General features: G+C 36.1%; 1 protein-coding gene across 5 annotated transcripts in view; it reads left to right on the forward strand.

Moving 5' to 3' along the window:
• PALLD (palladin, cytoskeletal associated protein) overlaps positions 1-25,683 on the forward strand; it is a 187,677-nt gene that overhangs the window by 76,215 nt on the left and 85,779 nt on the right. For 4 of the 5 annotated variants that reach the window (XM_066548254.1, XM_066548257.1, XM_066548256.1 and 1 more), the window contains exons 9-10: positions 1,748-1,867; positions 2,634-2,952. In XM_066548254.1, the coding sequence (XP_066404351.1) occupies positions 1,748-1,867; positions 2,634-2,952 (439 nt within the window). The remainder of the gene's footprint in view (positions 1-1,747; positions 1,868-2,633; positions 2,953-25,683) is intronic. The other variant, XM_066548255.1, reaches the window with a different exon arrangement.

Consider the following 25,683-nt stretch of genomic DNA (forward strand, 5'->3'; position numbering starts at 1 on the left):
ACGTGTGGTTAACAATACAGCTTCAACTGCTTATGACACACCAAGGCTCTAAAAAAAGCTGATCTCAGTAGTTCAAAAACTAGCTTGTGTTACCCATTACTTTCCTGATAAGACCTTTCATGAGTCATTAATCTTCATCTGTGTTAGATAAGATCCAACGTGCTACAGTGTTACCAGACATGACTCTTGCAGCTACACAGAATGACTGACTGGTTTGCGATGCCAAAAAAAAGGCATGTTCTGCTGTCTGAAAACCAACTCTGAGCCAAATATTTAGTCAGTCATTCATTTTTAGCCCATTTCCAGTACAGGAAACTTTTGAATACATTGTCATTTATAACTGGAAAAAAATCAAAACTTTTTTGTTAACTGTCTAAATGAGAGAGAGGTCTGTCATTCCAAAGGGGAAGAAAAAAACCAAACAACCACTATTTGAAAATGTTTTCCTATTTGAACTATAAGAAGTGAAGTTGACCTTACCAAACCTCTTCTACAGAATAATTTTCATATGGAAGTTATTAGATTCTAAAGTGCTTTTCCTCATTTTACATTATGCTTTTATTAGCTGATTTTGTGATAATATATGGGATTGTAAGTGTCCATATTGCAAAGTGCATTTTTCTATTTTTTTAAATTCAACTGAACATTATAAAACTTCCCTGCTTTGGTTTTGAGACTAAAAAATCAGCAAAGACAAAGAAAGTCTGAATTAAGTCTTAATTAAGTCTTAATTAAGGAGACCAGCAATGTAGCATTGTCCAGGTATAAAAATTTATCTGTATGTATCTGTATGTTGTGTAAATAGTAGGATTATTTAAATTATCTGTACTGTGACATCTTTAAAAAACCAGTACCATTACAAGTAGAGATAAAATAAAGTGACTTAAAAGAAACTGGAAAAATATGCCTAAACAGTTAAGTGTGCCCATTATAAATGGATAAAATTGATTTTGTAAAAGTTACTGTAAAACCCAACCAAATATACTTCACACAAATTTTCTAACAGAAATCCTGGTATAATCAAAGCCTATACCATGGCTTATCAAAGTAGAATGAACAAATTTAAAATGGCTGCAGAATATATCTATCACAGCATTCTGAAGAGGTTTGGGGGTACTGTTTTTTATTATATTTTTAATGCATCCATTCTCACTGCTGTGCAGACAGAGACAGAAATTATTTTCCCAAACTCTGCATAAGGGGAATATTTATGCATCTGGAGTTTTTAAGTCTGGTTAGTATAGTGGTTAGAAGAGCTAATTGGAAGTGGTGATAAAATGTTTTCTAGTTTTACTGGAAATGGGATTTGATCTGAATGTTGCATTAAATACAGAAAAAAAAATCAGAGAAAGAAAGAAAGAATTATGCGACATTTTACTGATGGTATTATTTACAGACACAAAAAGCGCTTGCAAAGATAATTGTTTCTGGAAACCATTATGTTCATTTGTATTAATCAGTACTATCCTGCATTAAGAAAACGTTGAGTAGGTAAAATGACTGCACAGACTTGTAACTGCAACATTACTATTCAAGCTGGTTTTGAAAACAGCTTGATGAATTTACTTCTTTCAGATGCAAAATGATTTTCCTTAAAGCCATTTATGTTGGAAGTTCTTCTGCAGTTCTCACAGTATTTCTTCGTAAAAGTCTACTTTCTGGTGTCTTTTTAACATACAGTGTAAATAACACTACATGGTCCTTTAAATTGTTTATGATGCACTTTATTTTTTCTGTTTGTTTCCAGAAGAGATATGTACACTTGTAATAGCAGAAACTTTTCCTGAAGATTCAGGAATTTTCACCTGCACAGCAACAAATGAACATGGTTCAGTAACAAGCAGTGCACAACTAACTGTCTGCTCAGGTATGTGACAAAGAGGAGCTTTTAGTCATAAATCTTACATAATTAATTTACCTGTGAAGTTGCCAGTCTGCTTTCTTTGTGGAAAATGGCTGTTGTAAGACATGGGGTTTGTCAACCTCAGTGCATTCATATAAAGCAGACCTAGTGTTTCTTATGTTCATTTCCTGGTTTAATATTTTTATTAATATGAAATATATTTTTGAAGTTCTGCCACAAGCCTGGCATATCTTAAACATTAGGGTTCAAGACTAGATGGCAGCAGAGGCAAAATTAAAGAGATGAAACTATGCTACTAGAGATGGCCTTCTGTAAAATAAAACACCGTGACATATGTTTAGTTTTGTTTCCATATATATTGTCGTGGGATGCACTAACCCAGCTGCCATTGCAAACTTGCTGTGTATACATGCATTCTTCAGCATTTTTAAATTATTTGTTCCTCAGTGATCCTGAAACTCCAGGAAGAGGAAGTCCTGTTTTAGCTGTTGTTGTCCATAGTTGTCAATCTCAGTTAGTGCCTTGATTCCTGAAATAGATTGAGAGAGGTCCCTAAGGTTTCTAGTTGTGCCTTTTGCATGAGGCACACTCAGAAAATAAATAGCCACCCATGAATCTAATTCAGCATAAATTATCAACAGGAAGACTAGAAAAATACCTTTATAAAACCAAAGATATTTTGCTTTTAAAAAACTGAAAATACACTTTGTATTTACCATGTACTTTGTCTATGACTCGTTGAAGAGACATTCTTTTTGATTTCTTTTAGCCAACTTGGAATGCTCTAGTGATGATTTCCATCATTTCTCACCAGTTGAAATTCCTCCAGTTGAAATTAGCTCTCTTGAGCTTCCTCCCAAGAAACTTACAGATACTCACCAAACAAACAACACTGAGTTGAGACCTGGTGTGATAGACCTTCAACAACAGCTCAATTCGTCTGAGGAAAAATCAAATGGCATTCATCCTCTTCATGGAGTAAATGGAATGATTAACAGCAAGCCAAATGGTGATAAATCCATCCCACCTCCAGCTGTCTTGCTTTCACCCACAAAGGAGCCACCACCTGTGCTTGCCAAACCAAAGCTGTGAGTATTTTTGAGTGTTTTTGTTTCCTATAAACGTGATATTTGTTGACAGCAAATTTTTGCCTGAAGCAATTTAGCATTAGACAAACGGACAGTCATGGTGCCTGTCCCTTGAACAGTCTTCCTGCTGCTGTGATTTATGTGCCAAAGAGCTGAACAGAGGAGACACTTGTTTCCTTTACATAGTGCTACATCAAAGGGAAGTACATTCCAAATCCCAATGCCTTTAGAGAGGTTTAAGATAAAGTCACAAACAGAAAAATTCTGTAGTGGCTGTTGCTCCGTGCCTTTTTTTCCCTATTCACCATACCTAAAGATCATAGTGGCCTGAGATTTTTGGACGCTATTTCTGTTTCAGCACTGGTTAGGTCTTTTTTTTTTCTGCGTGTGCTTGAGTTTGTGTAGTCAGTGGATATTCAGGTGTGTAATGTTTTTATTTCTTATGTTTATCGATAACACATATCTCGTTCTGCTTTCAGCCAGATTACAATAGCTCTCTTATAGCTAAAAATCTGAGAAGGCAAAGCTCTAGGAAAGGACAGAGAAATGAGTGGTAAAAAAGTTACAGCAACGTTTTTACCTTTTGTTAATGATGATACCTTATGCATAAGCAATATTATGCTCCCTGTTAACTTATAGTTTGATTTTAACATTGCACAGACTCCTCTTTTCCATCTCCCTCAAGGATATTTGGAATGGGATGAACTAAAATGCTACTTTATTTCATTTGCATAGATAGTTGGAAGGAATTGTAAGTTATAAAAATGTGTTTAAGAAGAAGCATGAAACATGGTCTTCAAGCTTAAGCTAGGTCATTTGCTTTATTCTGTGTTTTCACAGGAAACGTATAAAATATAAAAATGCTGTTATTTTAGCACTCCTGTTGAATTTAAATATACAAAACCACATTTGAGACAGTGAGCTAACAGTATTCCCTTTCTACTCACCTCTTTTTCTTTCACTTGCTCTTTGTCATTCTAAGCAGTCTTTGGCAACTGTAGAAGGGAAGGAGGAGTGGAAGAACTAGAAGGACAGAGTCGTGAAATGACAGTGTATATGGTGGTGGTTGTGCATATGGGAGAGAGGTGGTCCTATACCCACCATACATATCTGTTGCAAGACCCACTCGTGAAGAAAGGAGATAGTGGCTCCAGCAGAGCAGTACAAAGAAATTTCACCCCAGATCTTTCTTTCCCAGAAGCAAGGTTGCCTGAGATAAGGGAAAGAATGTGGTGTAAACATTGTATAATGTTCCACTGCTATGTGTGCAAAATTTGGTTTGTTTTTAAACATAGAGTCAACATAAAATACAGTAACGTGAGAGGGATGCTATTGCAAAAGTCCCTTCAGTTGCTGATGTTCAAATTGATGACCTTGGAATCCCTAGTGTAATTACACTTGATTCCTCTATTTTGCAATTAACAACACTTGATGTACAAGAGCCTGATCTTGATTGCAGTCAAGAGCAGTGGAGGTCTGTGCTGCTGCTGTCAGAAATTGAAATCTTGCCTTCTCCTCAGCCAAGTATTTTGCTCTCAAGCACAGTTATAGCATAAGGAAGGGAAAGAGTGCCAACAAGAGGTGAAAAAGAAATGCGTGACTGCAGACACTTGAAATCAGCTTTCAGCATTTGGAAAACTGCTTCCTTAGTAACAGTGAACAAAATAATGACATTAAAATTAGCTGAGTAGTAAAGTAGCTCTCTCAACCGTGAGAATGATCTCTCTTGAAAAGAACTCATCTATGGAATTGTATCTGTCCATAGAGATGATAGAATCAGCACATTCTAGCAGTGTGCTAGAGCAAGCACACTTATTATAACCTTTTTTAAAAGATATATAAACTTCTAAATTGCTAATTATGGAGAGAGCTTTGAGCTTCTGAAAATCATTAATAAGTTTATTTTTCAGGAAGACTGGTTTTAAATTTCCAAAATAATATTTTGTTTTCAAGTTTATCATAAATTATAAATTACTTAACAGGTTTATCAGTGAACTCTCTGAAAACAGTTTCTTCAGCCAACACTAAAAGTAATTGCAAAGAGTTTGGGAATGATAGGCTGGTTTTGGTTTTTTGTTTTTTTATTATTATTTTTAATTTAACAAGAGGGAGAGACTGAGTACCTTCTTGAAGTATGAAATACATTTGCATCTTGGCAATGTAGCTGTAACCAACACCTATAAATAATGATTTATCGCAATTCAATCTAATGCAAGAGTGGACATGCTGCAGAGTTACTGTAGCTGTTTTCAGGCTTGAAAAGTGTTTTCAAAGTCCTAAAAAACATTCAGATTGTGGTTACAGACAGTTTAGTAATCCTTAAGGCATCATTAGTTGTTGCTTCAGTCTGGTGCTAAGAGTATTTAAAAGAGTTTAATATGACAATATAAAAAATTTCTGGGAAAAATACATATAGAATTAACTGGGGAAGTAATCAACACCAGATATTTTGCTAAGGTGAAATCTAGAAGACATTAATGTAAATATGGTTAAAAGGCACAATATTTCATGCTGTCTTTTTTGCAACATGAGTTTCTGTAGAGTGAAAGGACTATTGAACTGAGACAAAACCCCCTGATTTCTGTGATTCTGATCTCTGCTGCAGTGACATATTTGAGGAGGTTGAGCTATTACTGTGCCTTGGACTTTTCAGTCCATAATGGTGTAATGCACAGATGAGGTTTCAGAAGATCCCCAGCAATGTATGTTAAGATATTTTGCATCTCTCAAAATGAGGCAAATGTTGTTAATAGTAATTTCAGTGTGAAGTCTGCATATGAAAGTTCTACCTTAAACCCCTTATAATCCTCAGTGTGAATGTCTGCAAAAAAGACACAAAGCTGTCCTGTAGGACTTTACTATATGACATGTCTATGGTTTCAAATTAAGAACTTCCATTCAAGTGGCTTGGTATTACTCTTATTTTTTCCATGTGTCTGTTAAAACAGTAAGAGAAAAAAAGATGGTGTTCATATGGTTACTGGAGGTACCTGTGTGATGTTTGTTGGCTTTGTAACAAGCCATCATTTTAAAGTTCATTGACTCAGGGTACAAGCTTAAAGGGAGTTTATTATTTCCATAATAATTGTATTTGATATCTACAAGCAATAAGAAACTTTTTAGAATACATTGAGAAGAGCTGGATAGAAAAACAATATCTGAGAATAGGCAGCAGTTCAATGATTCATGTAGCTTTACATTTATGAGCAAAGGTCTATCCATATCCATTTCTTTTGTTTCATCTGCTCTGCTCTTTCAAGGTTGATAAGGACCTTTGGATCTTTATCTTGCTGGTAAAGTCTACCCTCAATTAAACCTTGATCTACACATACTGTAGTCAAAATTACTAATGCTAACTAAACTTGCTAAAACATAAAGCAGGATAACTGCACATAAAGTTAATCCCTTGATAATAGTACAAGTCCAGACCATTTTCTGCATCTGTTTTCACAAGTAATATATGGATGTTTCATTTGTAATTATTTTTTTCCTCTCATTCTATACCAATACATTTTTAACAGAAATGGAGTTAAAACAAGGAAAAGTTTAGTGGAGCATTTCCATTTCAATGATCATCAGGTACTTGGACTAGGGTTTATAATTTACTAATAACAAATAATACATGAAAATAGAGGAGGCTTTATGAGAGAATACACTAAGAAATAGGATTTTTCCCCATTTTCTCAGACTCATTTCTTATGCAAAAGTTGCAAATCCTGAAAAGGAATATGAAGTGTTATAATTTCTCCTGGTACACCTGTGTACTGAATGCAGCAGATAACAGTAAGTTTAAAACAAGGCATTAGTTGTCTTTTTTTGGTGATCTTGGATCACTGTGAAAATCTCTGAGACTACTGGAAGACAGAAGAGAGGAAATAGGAAGTGTTATGAAAAATAGTTTGAAAGTCACATTTCATTGCCTATTTCAGATCAAGGAATAGCATGACCCAAAACCAGTGGCAGTTATTGCTGAGAAATTTCCTTTTTACTTGTGTCTTTGTTAACATAGTGTCAAAGGGTAATCACAAATGAACTTTAAGCCTTTTAAAATCTGCAGCAATAGAAGTCTGAATATCTTTCTAACAATAGATGTGAAAAACAAGAGAAGTTAAAGGTGATACATTTATTTTTTCAGGTTTTTTCTCCTTTTGGCACTGATGTTTTCTGACCCAAGGAGGTGGAGACACCTAAGTGTACATCCTGCCTACATAAAAGCTAATCAGTATTTTAACCAGAAAAGTCAAATATCCTTGAAACAGTAATGAAATACATATACTGTTTGTGCCACCACCATGGTATGCACACAGGACCTTGGTTTTTTCAGATTTGTACTTTAACACTGAAAGTAATCCAGTTTATAGGAGAAGCAAGGACATGAGGGAAATTAATAGAATCATAGATTGATTTCAGTTGGAAGGACCCTTAAGGATTATCTAGCTCCAGTCCCCCCTGTAAGGGACACTTTCCACTACACCAGGCTGCTCAAAGCCCCTTCCAGCCTGACCTTGAATACTTCAAGCATGCAACAGCTTCTCTGGGCAACCTTTTCCAGTGTCTCACCATCCTCACAGTAAAGAATTTCTTCCTATTATCTAATCTAAACCTACTGCCTTTCAGTTTAAAGGCATTACTCCATGTCCTATCACTATCATTACTCCTATATGTCCTGTCTGCTCCAGGTTTCCATAGGCTCCCTTGAGGTACTGGAAAGGTTGCTCTAAGGTACCCCAGAACCTTCTCCAGGCTGAGCAACCCTGGGTCTCTCAGCCCACCTTCACAGGAGAGGTGCTCCAGCCCTCTGAGCATCTTTGTGGCCTTCTCTGGACTTGTTCAAACAGATCCGTGTCTTTCTTATGCTGGGGACCCCAGAGCTGGACGCAGCACTGCAGGTAGGGTCTCAAAAGAGTGGGGAGAGTAGGCTTCCTCAAGCTGTTGGTCATGATTCTTTTGGATATGGTTGGTCTTCTGGGCTACAAGTGCACAAGTTCAGCCACTTGATTGAGCCTGTGCATTTTAAGCTTTCAGTTAAACACATGCTTTAAACTTGTAAAAGTCTTTAGTGCCTCCAAGAGTGTTCTTCCTCTCTTTTCTGCCCGAGAGTTGCTTTATAGCTCTGTTACCTCTCTCATACCTTTGTTACTGACACCACCAGCTCCTCAAGGTACCAAGAGTGGGATTTTTTCTAAGAAAAGGACAGCAAATGCTGGGGCTGGGAGGTAGATTATGTATTTAGGGCAATTTGTTTTTTTCTGTTACAAGGTTGAATAGAACACTGTGCCAACAGTTTATGATACACCTTTGAACCAGAAAATATAGCAGAAAATGTTGTTCTATCCATCTGCAAACAGTTTATGGATAGTTTTCTGGTAATCATAAACTAAAAGCATTCAAATGAAACATTTTGATTTTTTGAACATTTCTGTTGGGTTTTTTTGTTTGTTTCTTTCCTTCTCGCCTAAATAACTGGGTAGGTTTAATACATGAAAATTATCAAGCAAAGAAAATCCAAGTGGTCAGTTCTTCTAAAATGCAGCCTTTTCTGGGAGGTTCTCATTGTGCTTTTGGATAGAGAGTTCCTGCAGAAATATTCAAGGATTCTCTTGGTATCACAGGATAGAAATCTCAAACAAAATGATTAAATGCATCCCTGCATGCTAATCCTTGCAGTCTAATGACCACATGTACTTAATTTTTACATGGCTCTGAATATGGCATGCAGCCACATTTCCCTTGGTATTCTTTCATCCCTGACCATGTAAATATCCAGTCTACACATAATTTTGAAATTGCAAATGTATCATCTTATGCTGGTTATGAGGAGAAAGGTAGATGAGAAGGGATATAGTTTTTGTTTTGAACCACCTTTGTTTACTCAGTCTTGATACAGCTAAACCCACTTGCCAGGACTGCTCGCACCAACTGTAGAAGGTAGAAGATGAAGCTGAAAAACTGAAGCAGATGGTGTTCATAATTTTGGATTTCAGGAAAACCTAAATTTTAAAGTCTCAGTAATAGTATATCTCTCATCTTTGCCTTCTGAGTGAGTTTCTAGAGAAAGGTCCCATCTGATTCAGGCAAAGCACTTTTACCTAATACAACAGAAGATTGCACTGACACTTCCTTTGGCACCCAGGTCTTTTGAGAAATTTTAAAAAAACTTCTGCATACAGCACTTAGTATTCTAATCCAAAATGAGAGACTGGAAATCCTTACTCAGCTGAGTAAGGATTTACTGAGATATGACATGGAAATTGATTAATATTGAAAAATACAATATTTATTTTAGAAAATCTGCTTGTCTCTTTTGTACAGGTTTTGACATTACTTTTTATGATGGTCAAAAAGTATTTTAGTCAAAAAATTGAAATAAAAGATCAACCAATATCAGTTTGTGAGACAGAGAGAGGAACTGGCCAAAGCTTGTTCTGTCAATCCTCACTTTCTTTGGAAAATGTGTTTAGTAGAGTCTGAATAGATAAATATAAAGTTCCTTTTGATAACATGAACTTCAAAGTATTCTGGACACCACAGTTCTCTATGATAGACAAGCATAATTATGTGAATAGTAGTTGGGTTAAATAGTTATTATGTTTGAATGGGATTTCAAAACTACGTGACTTCAGCTTGAAATTTCCAACATTATGAGGACTGATTCGTAATTGTTTTAATATTCTTTCCTTGAAGAAATTAAAAAAAAAAAAAGGTAATTTCAGGATGTATTTTAGCAAGGATAACTTCTGAATAGCTAATTTACTGCATGCTTTTTAATATATAGCCAAAAAAAGTAGCAAAACTATCTAAACACAAATTTGTTAAGGTGCTGGCTACCCTCAAACTCCCAGTGCCTACTCTTTAGTAAACTTTTTTGTGGAATTTACTTTATCATAGAAACCATCTGCGATTAGTCCTACCCATCTACCTGCAGTTGGTCATGCCCATGCTTTAAAAAGATCTGCAGAAGTGTGAACCCATCCTTGAGTAAGGAGACTTGCTGGACAGGGTGCTAGCTCATGAAGTTTAATAATAAACTCGAATAGTTATATAGCAACTTGATTTTATTATTTTTCTGTTCCCTCCTAACATATGACAGATTATTTTTTTTATTAAAGTTATGCAATTGTCAGATGGTTTCCATGCTTCTTCTACCTGTGATTGTACTACTAAATTTTTCTTGTATGTCATTTCAAGTTTTAATCCTTGTTCTCAGGTATATCTACCAATACCTCTTTCATGTACTTATATTAACTGTGTTTAAATTTTCTGTGTTAAGAAATGTTTTCTGGTGACAAAAATAAGAGGTTGGAACTCAGTGGCATTTGCTTTTTTCTAGTTCAGTGCATGCCATGAAACTTAGCTACAGAATTTACATATGCTATTTTTTTCTGTCATAAACAGAATCAATAGAGGTAACTAAATATACCAAAGAAGACCTAAGAATTGAGCAAGTGCTTCAGGTCCTGCTCTGTAAGCCTTATTCTTGTCCTAAGCAGCCTTATTGCTCTCTTAGAGGTTTTATGGAGGTAGGAATGGAAAAGGCTTGTCCAGTGGAGAGAGTGTGTTCCTGGAGTAGATATCTGTCAAGGAAATAAACTGACTCTTTCTAGAACACTGAAAAAACCATGTAAGAGACAGTGGCTGGACCACTTTCAGAGGCCCTGTCTATATCCTATAAGAAACAACAAATTGGAAGCACAAGTCTAGAATTCAGCTGCAAAGAAGAAGTTCAGTATTTGGTTGGAAATTAGACGTAGGGAAGCCAGAAAAGACCCCAAAGCTAAAGGCCAGGATAGCTGTATTTACACACAATAGTTTCACCACTGGTGTAGGAAATGCATTCAGGGGATGATGAAGGATTAGCCTTGGTACCAAGTAGAACAGTTTTTTACTGGAAATATAATCAGTCTCATTATTTGAGAGCCTTGATAGTATATAGTATATATGTATTGTCTAAAAAAACTCCAAAAAACTCATGAAAACCTAACTTGGTTGATATCTGGAATGTTCTAGAATTCCTGCCTGTTACCTTGTGTCAGGCCTTGAGGTATCCTTGCCAAAATCTGCAGTGTATTTATTAAGAAAAATAATTAGCATATATGAAGCTAATGGAATTGGACACCTGGTAAACTCTGAGAATTTTGCTTCCAGGATGAGATCTTGACAACCCTCTTATAACCTCTCAAAGGCATTGCATTTTTGTTTCTTTTGACTAATTCTTACAAATATTTTCTATTTTCTCACTGTTATTCATTTCATTAAAGTCAATTTAGTACAAGTGGTAGTAGTTTACTCAGATCCCGTTGCAGTTGTTCATGTATTTCTGCAGTGAAAAATGGAAATGGGAGACATATGGATATGGGAGTAATAACAATTCAGAGGGAAAATTTCTCTTTTCTTGGATTAGAAAAGTGCAATTAAAGGAAAGTCTTTCCTAAAATTTCTCTTTTCAAAACCTTTTCTTAAAATAATTGTAATAGAAAAAAAGAAGTTAAAGTAACTGGAGCTTCAAGTAGCTTTTCTTTCATTCCCTTTCCATCACTTGCTGTTGCTCATGCTTTCTCTGTCATACATGCTCTCACTTCTCTCTCTCACTTTCTTTCATTCTGATGGAAAGTCTTAATTGTTAAGTCTTCACAATTCAGACAGATGAGCCACTGTTAGCATAAGCTTCACCAATTCAGCATAAGGACTGCTTTGCATTTATTGCACTATCATGTCTTCACGAGACCTCAAAGGGTTCTTAGCAGAATCAGAGGAAAAACTCAAATTTTCCATTTCAAGTACAATAATGTCAGAGTTCCTGTAGAAATTCCTTTTCTGTGAGTTTTGTTGAGCTTCTGCATTCATTTTCCTGCTTGAAGGAATTAAATACTTGCATGATCCTGACAGATTTATAAAATGCAGATCAAATTTCTTAAGTTCTCAGTGGGTGAGAAAGACAGGGTAGAAGCCTAAACTTTTAATGTGAAAATTCTGATTAAAGAGGTTTCATTAAAGACACTATGGAAAATTATTTTTGATAACTGGCAAGTTCTTTGTAATATTATATATTTTTACTGGTTTGCTTTAATAGAACTGACATTACAAGGCCCTGTATTTAGTTTTTTAGAAATTACTTTGTTAACAGTATCCTTAGAGTTTGAATCATTAAGTCATTTTCTTACCTATTTGAGTGAAAAATCCATTCTGCTTCTTTATTAATCTCACCTATGGTGTTCCTCCATAACCATGTTCTGATTGGTTGTTCTGATGTTCTCGGTTTGTGCAAGTGCTTATAATTTCTCTATGTCTTAATATTACATTTTTAATACATGCCTGTGAAAGAGTTAGTGTGTTAACCCTCTAAAAATCCTGCAGCTGTGGAATTGCTTGTAATCTGTTACAGCTTCCTAATATGAAAACCATCACACGACACCTATAAAGTCTACTGCCTACTTGGAACTGGCATATAGGGATTAAATTTTTGGTAAAAGCAGAGCTTCCTCTCCACTGCATGCAGAAATGGATGTGATATCAATGTACACACACAAAAGTATACTTGCAGTTCCTATTTCATCAATTACTAGGTGAGATATTTTCTTATTGACAAACCAGCTGTTTACCCAACGAGCTTACCAAGGACCTGGTTCTAGTTTTAAATATATCTAAATAAAGTAGAAAAACATTAGAAATCTATCTGAACCTGCAAGTGGTATATGGGATATTATTTAAAATTTCTCGCTGATTGCAGAAGGATACCTTCTCATTATATAATTTTCTGCTTATTCTGTTGGTGTTAGAGACTGACATAGAACCTGGAAGTAAATGCTCTTCTATACTGTTGTGTGTGTGCGCAGTATATGTGCCAAACTTTAAGAGGTACTGATCTTATGGCAATTTATCTAAGTTTATCTCTTGCACTTTCGTAAAGTACCTTGCCAGTAAATGCATTGTGCAAGCTCTTTGGCATTTTTTCACCATTCCTATCTGTACCTGTCTCCTTTTTAATTTCCCCGTGTAACTGATTTCTTAAACTAAGGATTTCTTTGGTTTTTTATTTGTGCTCGCAAGTACAGCGCAATGTTACTATTTTTTCAATTTGGAAGAGAATGAGGGAAGTAAGCTTGACTAAGCTTAAAGCCCATAGAGTCCTAATGAGAACCTGCATTCAGAGTACTCGAATGTCACCTCTTGATAGTTCAGCTTCTATGATAGGAATTGTGTAAGCAAACCCTGTATCTCTGCAGAATCTCTCCAGATTTCAAGAATAGCAGTAGGTATGCAAGTGGTGATCTGGTCAAAGAATGCAACTTTGTGGTTTAGAGGCAGAATATCTGATAGGTATTCTCCCTTCAATTGAATAAATTGAAGCAACAACAGCACATTCCAAAAGGTACAGCATAATGGAATGGATTGCTGCTGTTGTAGTTTAGGGAAAGTTTAATATCTGTTAGATACCACCCTTCTTTTGAGAAGATGACCTGTTAATACTCACAGAGAGAAAGCTCAAGCAGTCATAAGTAGAAACAGCTTTATTGCAGCAGATTGCTTCTAATTTCACCTAAAGGATGGAGGCATCTTTGTTTTCCAGCTTTCAGAATTCACTAGTAACTTTTTCTGTTTTGTCACATTTGAGAAAAATGCTTTTTATTTTATAATTAAATATTCAAAACATATAAAATGGGAGACATTACTGTAAAAGTCTGATTTTATCTTTTGACAACCAATTGCTCCAACATGCATGTTAATTACATCTTTAAAATTCATGAATTTTCATAACTTCTTACAGGATAAAATTGTCATTGGAGATTATACAGAAGTGAGAGGTCCTCTGAAGTGCTTCATGTTGTCTTTTTTAAATTAGTATCTGTAGTATTTTAAATACTTAGGGAAATAGTTATATTGACTTAGATGTTACTCAGTAGCTAAAATTGCTTAGCATTTTTAGTTTTGGATATACTTCAACTTCTGTTTACTTTTATAATGCTCACTGGGAATTAACTCTTCCTCCCTGAAGTAATGTAAGATAAGGAGTGTTTTCTGTCAGAAGCAGAAATTCACAGCTATCATGAATTTCTTGGTTCCCTTGCTAATCATGTTTACTTAACTCTCAACACAGTCTAAAATGGACTTTAGTGACATTTCCAGACTTTGTTATCTAGTAAATTCTTGTCTGAGTGAAGTTGCCAAGTCAGCCCCTGAAGACAGAGCTGTGTGACTTCAGCTTCCACTAAAACACATAACATAATGCTGGTTATGAGCAAACACTCTGGAAATGTGCATAAAAAATACTCCATGTACAGAAGCATCCTTTCAGCAGCCACAGCCATTGGGATTATGCAATGAGCCTCCTCCTTTCTTTATTAAAGTCACAGAAGAATTTGATGATATGTCACAGCAGAGGACTGTAGTACTGCATAGAGAACACCTGAGTCAAAGCACAATATTTGGGGGGTGGGGCAAAAAAAGCCTTTATAAATGTCCCGAATTACAAATGGCCAGCCTGGCTATTGCTGTAGTACAGGTAAATATTATGTTCTTTTTTTTCCCCTTCTATGTGTTCGTTTAAATGAAAGACAAAGAATTGCTAATTAAATTAAAAACAGCATGGTACAAATGAGAAGGTCCCTGAGACAGGACTCTGCAGTTTTGATACTTTTGCTCTGTCTAGTTTATTTTTTCTATGTGAATATTTGTCTCTTGAAGTAGAAAGACAAGAGGCGCAAGAGCATTTGAGTTTTTCTATCACTAACTCATAGGGCTTCATAATTGACTGAAGTTGCAGTAATGTGTTTTATTGCAGAAGGCCACAGTAACCATTATGTTATATGTTCCATATAACATATAACATAATAAATATTCCATATAACATATAACATAACATTCCATATGGCCACAGTAACCATATGTTATATGGAATTATATGTTCCCCAAAAATATTTTATAATTTCTTTCCATCATGAAGTGGTAGTTGCTGCACATAGAGATCGTTTGCACATGGATATCTTTGTCTTACACTTCTTAAGATCCATGCTCAGAGATTGTCAGGGTTAGCCCCTCTCATTATTCCTTGGTTGATAATTGGATTATGTGACAGGGATCCCAAATGCCTCGCTTCCGTATTATCCAGAATTGTAGCCTTGTCTGCAGCATCCCAAGGACAGATTAACCAATTAATTACCAATTCATTAGGTCATGGAATGTAATCCTTTTTTAGGCCACTAAGGTCCTTCAGGGAAAAGGACTCAATATGACTTCTGATTTTGAGTCAGTTGCTGGAGCTGGCTTTGAGGGTCCTTCCCCTGCATCATCATTGTCCACTGGCTTGATTGGTTTTGGTTGTGTGTTTCCCATCTCTCAAGGTAGGAGCAGCAGCCATTGGTTGAGGGTCACAGTCTGGTTTAGCTGTGGGCTTAGGCTCACTGTCTGATTTAGCTGCAGCCTGAGTAACTGGGATGTTGACTGCAGCCTGAGTGACTGGAGTAGCTGCTGATTTATCTCCCTGTCTCTATCTGCTGCCCTACAGTATTTGGCAGTGTGCAATAAGCATATGCCAGCTTATTGCAATGAGCTTTTTTTTTTATTAGAATCATCACAGCACTTTTCTTTCAGATATTTTCCCATTTCATATGGGTTCTCTATTTGTTCATATGGAACAAGTTATAGGGTCAGGTTATAGGGTCAGAAAATTCTTTTGGGGTTTGGCCCATATCCTCCCATTCTCCACACCACTCAGGATTTTTTTATGCTTGGGTGCACACCTGGGTCAGGCATCTCATTAGTTCTTCTGGACATATTAGCCCTCATTTTAGACAAGTTGCAAACTATATACAGGAAGCTTATTAGATAAAATACCAGGAAAGTGGTCTCTTTAACATTCAGGGGAAATTGAACATCCCCCAAAAGTGACATAACAGATTCAAAGCAGAAGAAGGGAAGCAAAGGAAAGGCTGAAAAGCTTCATTCCCTGTTCCTCTTCTAACAAATTGGGTGCAATTACAAATAAACTCCTAAAATATGCTATTGCAACTAGGACACAGGGTAGGATGAAGAAACCATAAACCATACATATCTTGAACAAACTTCAGTACCTTTTTTAATTCCTTATAAACCATTATTACTATGCTCAGCACAACAACAACCCAAACCCATGCCCCTCTATTGTAAAAGCTATGTGTGTCAACATTGGAGCTATCTCCAGAGAAGAAAATAGACCTAGGCACCAGAAAGGTATTAAAAAAAACCTAGGGACCAGAAACACATGAAGGCTTTCACCCAGAGAGACATAATGAATTTAAGCAACATGGTTACTGACTCCTTTATCCCACTACAGAGTAAATGAAACTAAAATGCAATCAGTACAGGTTTTTTTTCCATTTTCTCAAGCCACACACTGGGTGCCAAAAAGTATTTGTCTTGATTTAGGGCAAATTTGGGAGGAAAATTCTGAATGGGGTTTTTTTGGAAAGCAAATTCAAGCAGCCCTTTTTTCTCATTGGTTTGAGAAAGATCTCTTTGGAGAAAAGTGGAAAAAGCTGTTTATTTAACAAGCAAAGTACTCACAAACATGAAAAAATGAGTAATGTTAAACAATGTAACCTTTCATTGTTTTGAGGAGATGGCAAATTCAGAGAGAGTCTTTTTCCTGGGGTCTAGCTTGGCGTAAATTTGCCAAACTGAAACTCAAAATGCTGGAAACTTTAGATTTAAGACATGCCTTTGAATATGAGTATGGGAACTTAGAGAAAATACAGGCTCACAAGTTTTACTTGGTAACTAACTGAACTATCTGCCAGAAATGCTATGGGACAGAAAGTATAGTTCATCAAAGGTAGCCAAAGGACAAAGAAAAGAGGTTTGGTTTGGGGTTTTTTTTAAAGTAAGCTAAATATACAAGTGGATGAGCTTCCGAGGCTTTGATGTAGCTGGCTTTTTAGAAGAGGTTTGTTCTGCCAGTTCTGACCAGGATAGAGCATGCATGTCAAATCCTTTTCTAAACAAGCCTCTCTGATTTCTTCCAGAGAACCAGCCTTACTAAAGCAAGGCAAGGTTAACCCTTATTTAAGAAAAGTATAATGTTATGTAAGTCAAGAGAAAGAAGGAGATTGTAGCTCACTGAAATGGTGCTTCTAACAATAGACATTGATTTAAGCCATTAAATAAATGATGGCATTGTTTCCAAAATGAGATAAGGACAATTCGGAATAAATAGCAAACTTTCAAGTTACTATAACAAATGATAATTTCACATATAATCCGTTAGGTTTTCTAGAGGATGAAATATTGAAAATATTCATTCAGCAATTCATAAGATTTTATAGCTGAAGAAAAAAAGATTCTGGCAAAATGGGAGGTACATAAATATGTTTCTTTATATTCTTTTACTACAGTCATACAATTAGTACTGGTATCAGTAATGGCTAGAAGTAAATTCTTAGAAAATGTTTACCTCTCTGTAGTAAATCTTGGTATAGTATGTATTTTATGACAAAAATGAGGACAAAAAGATCAGTCTTGAAAGATTAAATCTAATTCTTCTGAAAAGGCATGCACATGGTACAAACCCCTGCTGAAATCACATCTAAATCCCATTTTATACTCAAACAATGAAAGAGCAAGCACTGGATTGCCAGGCCTGACCAGGCAATATTTGGACTCAAACATTTTGAAACAGTGCTGTGGATAATGATATTCTGTAAAGCTTTCAGATAGAGTTTAATATGTAATAACAGATAAGTACGAGTATGATTTTAGTGAAAACATTGTGAAATCAATGACTGGGGATCTGGACAACATGAACGTAACCTATTAAAGGAAATATTAGGGATAGGAAATAGCTGTTTATACTCAATTTGTTGCATACCACTTGTATATTTCATGTTTACTCATCCATGGAATGTTTCAGAGAAAACATTAACTTTTTGCCAAGGGAAAATGCAGTAGAGCGTTATTTAAGGACAGAATAACTTTTTTAGGAGTCCAGATTTCAGATGGTAACTCTGTCAGCTTTGGATATTGGCTGTTGGTTGTTAACCTTGTGGAAAATAAGCACAGATTCTGTGAGTACTCTGTACCCATTTGCCCTTATTTCTGTGGGAATCCATACACTTTTAAACAGTAAACAGTATATTTGTAACCAGTTCTAGTTATTGCTTTGTGCCACCTAGTATCCTCCATGAATTAGAATCTCTTTCTAATATGGTCAAAGGCTTTCTCATAAGCTGTCAGAAAGCAGTTGGTTTTCAACTCAAGTATTTTACAGCTTTAATTTGTGATTAGAAGGAAAATTATTCACCTAAACTTCAGAAAAAGTGAATGAGAGAAATATTCTCTCTAAAATGAGAAGTATTATAAACATAAAACATCTGATATAAATGCCAAAACAATTTTGAGAAGCCAAAGGTATTTTTGTAAATTTTGTTATAGTGATCAATGTCAAACTTCACAAATATCAAAACCATAAACTTTCAGAGCCCCACTTTAATTTGCAATGACTTGACTCTGATTTTCCTTGGATTTACTGGAGTATCTACTTAATACCCCTTGTATGTGGAGATTCTTGGAAAGAGATCTAAAAACCCAGTAATATTGTAGTTTATTTTAGCCAGAAATTCCAATGGATTTTGTTCTTGTTTCATACAAGTAAATAACACTTTTTATTTTCTTTTTTTTTAAAGGTATAGACTTCTACAAGATCCTTTGAAATGAGCTGTATATATTAACATGAAAGAGTTAGAAAACATGAAAGAATTAGAAAATTAGAAAGAAAGAGAGTGGGTTTTTCAGATACTAATAATTTCATCTCTTCTAAATGTTTGCAAACCATTGTAAATTTCTGTAAGTTCTAAGCTCCCAAAAGATGATTCAGTCTTGTGCTACTTGAAGAAGAATCCAACTATACCCTTTACCAGTCCTCAGAACAATGATGTTACACACAGCTTGTAGAATGTGGAAATAATAGGGTTACCAGATCCTTCCTTCTATGTATAAAAATTATCTCAAATGTAATTGGATGAGGTCTGTGGTTATGCTATTGGGTAGTAGTGTACATGTGTGTGTGTATTCCCATGATAATCCTTTTTGAAGATTCCTTTACTTAAAAATATTTTGCAGTACTCAAAAGGAAACCTCAATCTCTCCAATTTAGAAACTGTGTATGATAGTCATTGAGCTAGGCATAAGGTGTGCTAAATGTGAGTTCACTTTTGATTTTCTGGTGTTCACCTGGAAAATACTTCTGTATTCATCTTAGTTTTGGTACAGGTTTTTTGGCTGTTGCTCTTGGTTTTTCCTTATTTGACCATTGTGCTGAAGATGCATGCCTCGAGCTAGTTGCATGTTTATTGATGGAATAGATACAGCATATTGCTACTCCACAAGTATTAGTATGTTGTGTGCTTTTAATTCTTCACTGATTCAAACTTATTAAGACTGGATCTTTTTCTCTTGGCTTTGATTGCCGAGAACTGTGTCTACAATTACCCTCTCTACATCTTTGTCTTTCAGGAGCAAATCTGAATAACCCACTATCTCTCCAGTGGGGTAGAGTAGGTGTCTCACTGGTGAGGCTCATTTCACATGGTCATTTAGAGGTCAGTCTTCACACAGAGTTCACACAATCTGTTAGAAGTCAGGTTTTAGGTATCTAATCTAAGCTTGCTGGAACTGGAGTTGACTTTGTATGTAAGTCAACTTATATATGTAGATAAGCATTATTCATGACAAAATAAGGCTGCTAAAGCAGCACAGAACATGTGAAATGGTGACAGTGCATTTACAATTTGAGTTTCTTGGCAGTTCATAGCTGTAAGGTTATTTTTATATGTGACTGTTTTTAAATGAAAGAAAAAATCTGTAGCTCTAAATGCAAACTTCATTTGATAGGCTCTTGTTTTACCAAAATGCCAGATGTTTCAGGTAGAGTGAAGCTGACTCTTTAGAACTGGTTTGTTCAGCTCAGTCAGAGACAGCCTGCCAAAACAAGGCAGGTTAACTCCAAATCACTGCAAACATGCTCTGGGAAGGAGGAAAGACACCAGTTATTTCTAGACCAATTAATTACATACTTTAGGTTACTGTTTTTAGTGGGTGGTTGTAATAACCAAATGACCCACAAATACTCCATGGAAACCTTAGAAAAAATATTCTGTTTGAAGAATGTTTTTACTGTGTACTGTACAGCTGTGATCTTTCAAAGAACTTTTAATGCTAAGAATAATTTCAGAGCAAGTCAGTCATATAGCAAGTGAAGGAGGTATTTTAAACTTGCTGTAGCAAGCATAGTTTTCTTAGATGGATGGGAGGAAGGACTGAAATATTTCCAGTCTTCTGTAGCTTGTATTGCTTTTTATTTCATAGGGTTTTTTTATGGATTCTCAGTAATAGATATTGTTAGTGATATGCATTCCTGGAGGCCTCTTCTGCTTTGGCCTACTTTCAACATACTAGTACAGAAAAGATGTGAGAGGATTAGTTTAGGCTGTAGTCTCATGTATGCACTTCCAACAAGCATAAGTCAAAGATGCCATCACCCTCTTCCGGCTTTCCTTCTGCCAGGCTGGTTCCATGGATCTTCTTTGCTTGGATCAGGTAAGAGTAGCCCAGGATGCCATGCCTGGTGAAAAGCAGTAAATGCAGCAGATGCCTACATAAATGCTTGTGTTGGCACTAGGGTGGAAGCAGTGGGCAGTGGGTTCTGAATAACAGTGACACCTTTAAACGTCTCTGTGTGGAGCTGTGACTTCAGAACTCCTGCCATTCCAGTAATGATGCTCTCCTGCTCACTAATTCTACTGAAAGAAACATTATTGTTGCTCTTGGGTTTTTCTGTTCTGTTGTTTTGATTTTTCTAGTTCATGACAGTGCAGTACAAATGGTTTTTAGTTTAAGAGTAAGGATTTCTGTCCCAGGATTTTTATCCATGAGTTCATCTGCTCCTTATGTTGCTGATTTTTGTTTCTCACTGAGGATTTACAGTCCCTTGAGGTTTGGTAACTGAAAAGATAAAGCTGCAGTAAGAAGTATCCTAGAAAATCAGACTCCAAAGAAACACCTGCAACTGATTTATACTCTCTGTTAGTGAGTTTCACCCTAGGCTTCAGAAAAGTATGAGGGAACGCTAGGTCATTTGGAGAGTTGTAGAAACTTACACAGGGACAGAGCAGTGTAAAATGATGTTTCTTTCCACATATTTTGTTGCTCTTTTTCCTTTTCCTGCCCACCCCCTGTCCTGTCTCACTCCACTCATTTTTTGTCTCTTCAAACATAGTAGCCTCTCCCCAAATTCCTTCCATTTTTCTGCTATTTACTCAAAACCAGACAATCACCCTAACTATGAAAATTAACCAAATGTAGGTTCTCTTCAGGGTAAGCTTGTCTTTCCTTCTGCTGTACAGTTGTAGTGCTATTGGGAATCTTGCATCTTGTACTTTCAGTAAAAGTTATTTTTTTTCCAAATTTATGCAATGCAACGTCAATTGCAATGCAATGTCAATTTTGCTTCATAGGTCAACTAGTAATTTATTTGAGAGAGAAGAATAAAAATAAATTGTTTCTGAGGTGACGGAGATAAATCACAATAGTTTATTAGAAATATTATTTATGTTACATGGCAGTCAAATTGCACAAACAATTGTGTCAACAGAGAGGTGGGAAACTATAGCAAAGGTGCCTAGAGGGATGATGAAGTGACTGAATAAGAGGGGAACACTCAAATTCCTGAAATTACTGATGGAAAATGTTTGTGTTCCACTTAACATTTCCATTCTTTGTCCCCAGCTACATGTTGGTCTCTATCAGATTGTGCCAAGAGCAGCTGTGCATGTCTGAGACACTGAAACCTCTTTACAGTGTAATGAAAACATTTATCTTCTATTAACATCATAATAATTCATATGGAATTATGATTTTAGAGCCATAGAGACACTTGACAGAATTATGTAAGGCATCAGATTGTAAAGAAAAATTGCATGAAACAGTACAATCTGAGGCAAAATAAAGTAGTCAGAAAATATGGCAAATTCTCTTTCCCAGCAAGTAGATAATTTATATTTTATGATTGCATTTCTTTTTCTACAACTTATACTTGCAGTTGAGTGTTTTTCTCAGTATTAGAGAAAAGTAAACTAGATCAGATAAATTAGGATGCAGTCATGCCAGCTTTTTATCTAAAGCCTGGTCCATGTGCAAAAATGTTTGGAGCTTTTTTTTGTTAGATGTCAAAATTCCATCACCAAAGGATTTTTTGCTTTTAATGCTAGAGACCAGTATGCAATAGTCTGAGCTTTTGAGGCCAATGTTGAAAATGGGTCTGTATCTGTGTTTTTCTATTCATAGCTCTGCTTTTGGGGAAAAAAAAAGGAAACCATTCTTTTTTAAAAGTAAATGTAAAATTGCGTGTAGTGTTTATAGTAGCACTTAGTCTAAATATCCATAAAAATGGTTGTAGGGTATCAGTGTTTGGGTATTTGTGAGTGGCTGCAGCATGGACCCATGTGAATTGATATGAGCTGTATGCTGCAGCTGGTTTTTCTCATTTTAAAGGTATGACTCTAAAACTATTTCCACAAAGCAAAAAAAAAAATATAACTAAAAAAATGCTTCTACAATGGCTTTCTTTTGCTGAAGTGGCAATGTGAAAAAGGATTTTCCTGCGCAGATTAAAAACACTGGGTGCTCCAGCCAGAACAATCGAGCATTTCAGAATGAATTATACTAACTTGCTGAACCAGACTCTTCTCCCTGTGGGAATGTATTTGTTTGCATATATTTATCAGTCTACTTGGAAACAGAATGAGAAACATTCATGCATTGCCTTTTAGAGAAGAATCTGAATGGAACTTTTTTGTTATTGTATTAGGGGGAAAAAGCATCCTAGGGAGGATTGTAGCCACTTACTGTAAACTAGGAAGAGGCTGTAAAGGTGCTTCATCCCACTGATTTTTCAAACAGTGTGAGTTGCTAGTTCATCTTTCCTTTAGATAATTCCATGCTCCAGTTTAACAGTGAAGCATACTATAACTCCCAGTCTCCTAGTTTAAGCTCCCTAAGGGAGGTATTTCAGGAAACCCTTACTTCCTTGCAGTTTCTTGACTGTCAGGCTATTTTACTTCTTTATTTTCACTCATGACCACACATGAAGCACTTCAGACTTAGTCTGATTGCTAGGACTTTAGCAACAAATTCAAATGCTTTAAGAATTGAGAATTCTTAAACTAATGGCTCACTTACTACATTCAATATTTTAACAGCTAACTTCTCATGAAAGAACTTATTGGTTTGTTGAAGTTATGACCTTATGGCTTCAAAATTAGTTAGGTCTGATATTAACTGTGGTGCTTCACAGGATACAGGTCTATCTAGCAAGCACACACAGCAATTACAGCTCCTGACAAACTGCTGGAATTCTCTTCCCTTGTGACCGGAAAAACTGTTCCAGCAGTTGACATAAAGCAAATGCTTACCAGTCACTGTGCAAGAGGCTGCTTGCAAAGGCTAGGGGTGGTTCACACTGCTCTGGGCACGCAAAGAAAGCTATATTAGGAGCCTGCTCACACATCACTGATGTTAGTAAGGAGACAAGTTCTTACAGTGGTTGTTTTGATTATTCATCTGCAGAGCTCGAGAGCACTTCAGGGTCCAGGTGCCCCATCAATACACGTTATGATTTTATCTCATGAAAAAACTCAGGGTGCACCATTCGCTCTTCTCAAATCGTATTTTACCATGTAAGAAGACTGATTTTCTTGGTTTTCTTCTACTTTTTATGTCCTTGCAAATCAATGCTACTGAACATTTGCTAATTTCTAGGCTAATTTTTAGGACATTTGCTAATTTTAGGACATTTGCTAATTTCTAGGTTCCTTATAGCTCCCACTACTACAACTCTGAATCGAAAACCAAAATACCAATACAGACAACTTCAGCATAGTTTATGCATCCTCTTCATGTCAAAAGCCAAAAATATTGCTGAAAATAATATGTAATCACATTTTCCATAATGAGGAAAGTGTCCTGCTGTACGCTCTTTCAAGAGTATACTGAGAACTTAGGAATATGCCCTCTTCATGTAAAGCTCTCCTTCTGTTATGTGAAAAAATGTATGAGGCAACTAGAATGACAGTTCCACTGTTTTTGCTTATTTATTTTTACTTTCTAATTAATCTTACTTATACATTCAAAGGGAAGCTGGTGCCTATCTTGTTTAATTGTGGATGTCTGCTTATATCTTTGCATAAAGATTTCAAGCAAGGCTGTTTGCTTTCCATGGCTATGAAAATATATTGGCAGGAGTTTTAAAATCTTGAGGAGTATTTGCTTTTCAGTAAAAGCAGTAATGGAATAATATTCATTCACTTTGACCCACTATCTAGCAGATTATAAAAGCTGGTAGAAGTTTTTAATAAGGAACAATGCCAAAATACTGATTGGTGAGATCAGGTAAATAGGGAACTAGGGAATAACACAATTTTTAGTGACCTCCACATTTTGATTTATTAACTGTTTACACAGAAGCTGTAGATTTTTCTTACAAACTGCAGTTGTAACCATGCCATGAGGATTTTCTGCTCTATGCTTTGGCTGTTCATTTTCAGGGCCACAACAATCTCACTAATATAACCTGTGTAACATTGGATTTATTTTCATGTGCTTCCATTTTACTTTTTACCCAAACTTGTTCTCTATCCTAGGGATCAAGAAATGGTTCAGACTGTAAATTATTAATCCAGTCCCATTTTCAGCCATACATAATAATTACTTAATCTCCTTCAGTTATTTTTCATGGTTTAAGAAAAACCCAAAACCAACAAACATTTTTGGAGTGATATACCTCAACCATGAGGTGGGAGGATAGGAGAGCCTTAGCTTACATCAGGCAGACAAATCAAAGTCAAGAGCTGAAGCTCCCAAAGGAAGGATCTAAACAAGACAACTGTTTGACAGTGTCCTGCAGAATATCAAGAGTGACATCACATTAATCTATGTTCTGGACCAAGTATGAAGAATATTCCTGAAATTTATTTGTGGTCAGAATTACTCTCATGAACTGGCCCAGCATTACACTTTAGTCTTAATGTATCCTGAAGGGTTAGTTGCTATGTAGTTGGAAAGGCTTAGAGAAGTTCTTGAAATCCTTTCAAGACAGCTTCCCTTCCCCCCTTGCCTTGTAGTGAGACAAGAACCTGTCTCATGGAAGTTTAGCCATACAGACTGCCCTACAGATCTCTAGGTCCAGTGACTTGAAGGTGATGTAACTGTGGTTTAGATTTAAGGCCACTGCACACAAATTAGTTTAGTTACATGACTGAGTAATATTTTTTCGATTTGAGATGAACACTTCCAGAAACAATTGTATGCTTTAATTCATTATTCAGTAAAGATGAAGAGACACCAGCCACTCAATAGTGACTCTTTGTAGATGGAACCTGTGGCTGCCTTATGCAGCTGATGTTGCCAGACCTTTCAATGGCACTGCAGAGGGACAGAGCTGGTGGTGCTGAGGGGTAGAATAGGCAGTGTGTACCTTGGCAGGTTTCTCTCTGCCACTATAATTATCAGTGCATTCTCAAGGTGAATGTCATTTCAGTGAAGAAAGTTTGCTCGAGTAGGTAGGGTAGTGTAAATTACCTCTCCCTCCAGCAACAGAAATGCAGAAACCAAGCTGTTTTGCCAAGTAGGGATCTACTTCTGCTCCTTGAACTGCTTGTTGCAGGATTAAAGAGGGAATGGAGCTTTTTGCTGCCCACATATCTAATA

This window comes from Molothrus aeneus, chromosome 4 (genome assembly GCF_037042795.1).
Source record: "Molothrus aeneus isolate 106 chromosome 4, BPBGC_Maene_1.0, whole genome shotgun sequence".
In the NCBI taxonomy this organism is placed as follows: Eukaryota; Metazoa; Chordata; class Aves; order Passeriformes; family Icteridae; genus Molothrus; species Molothrus aeneus.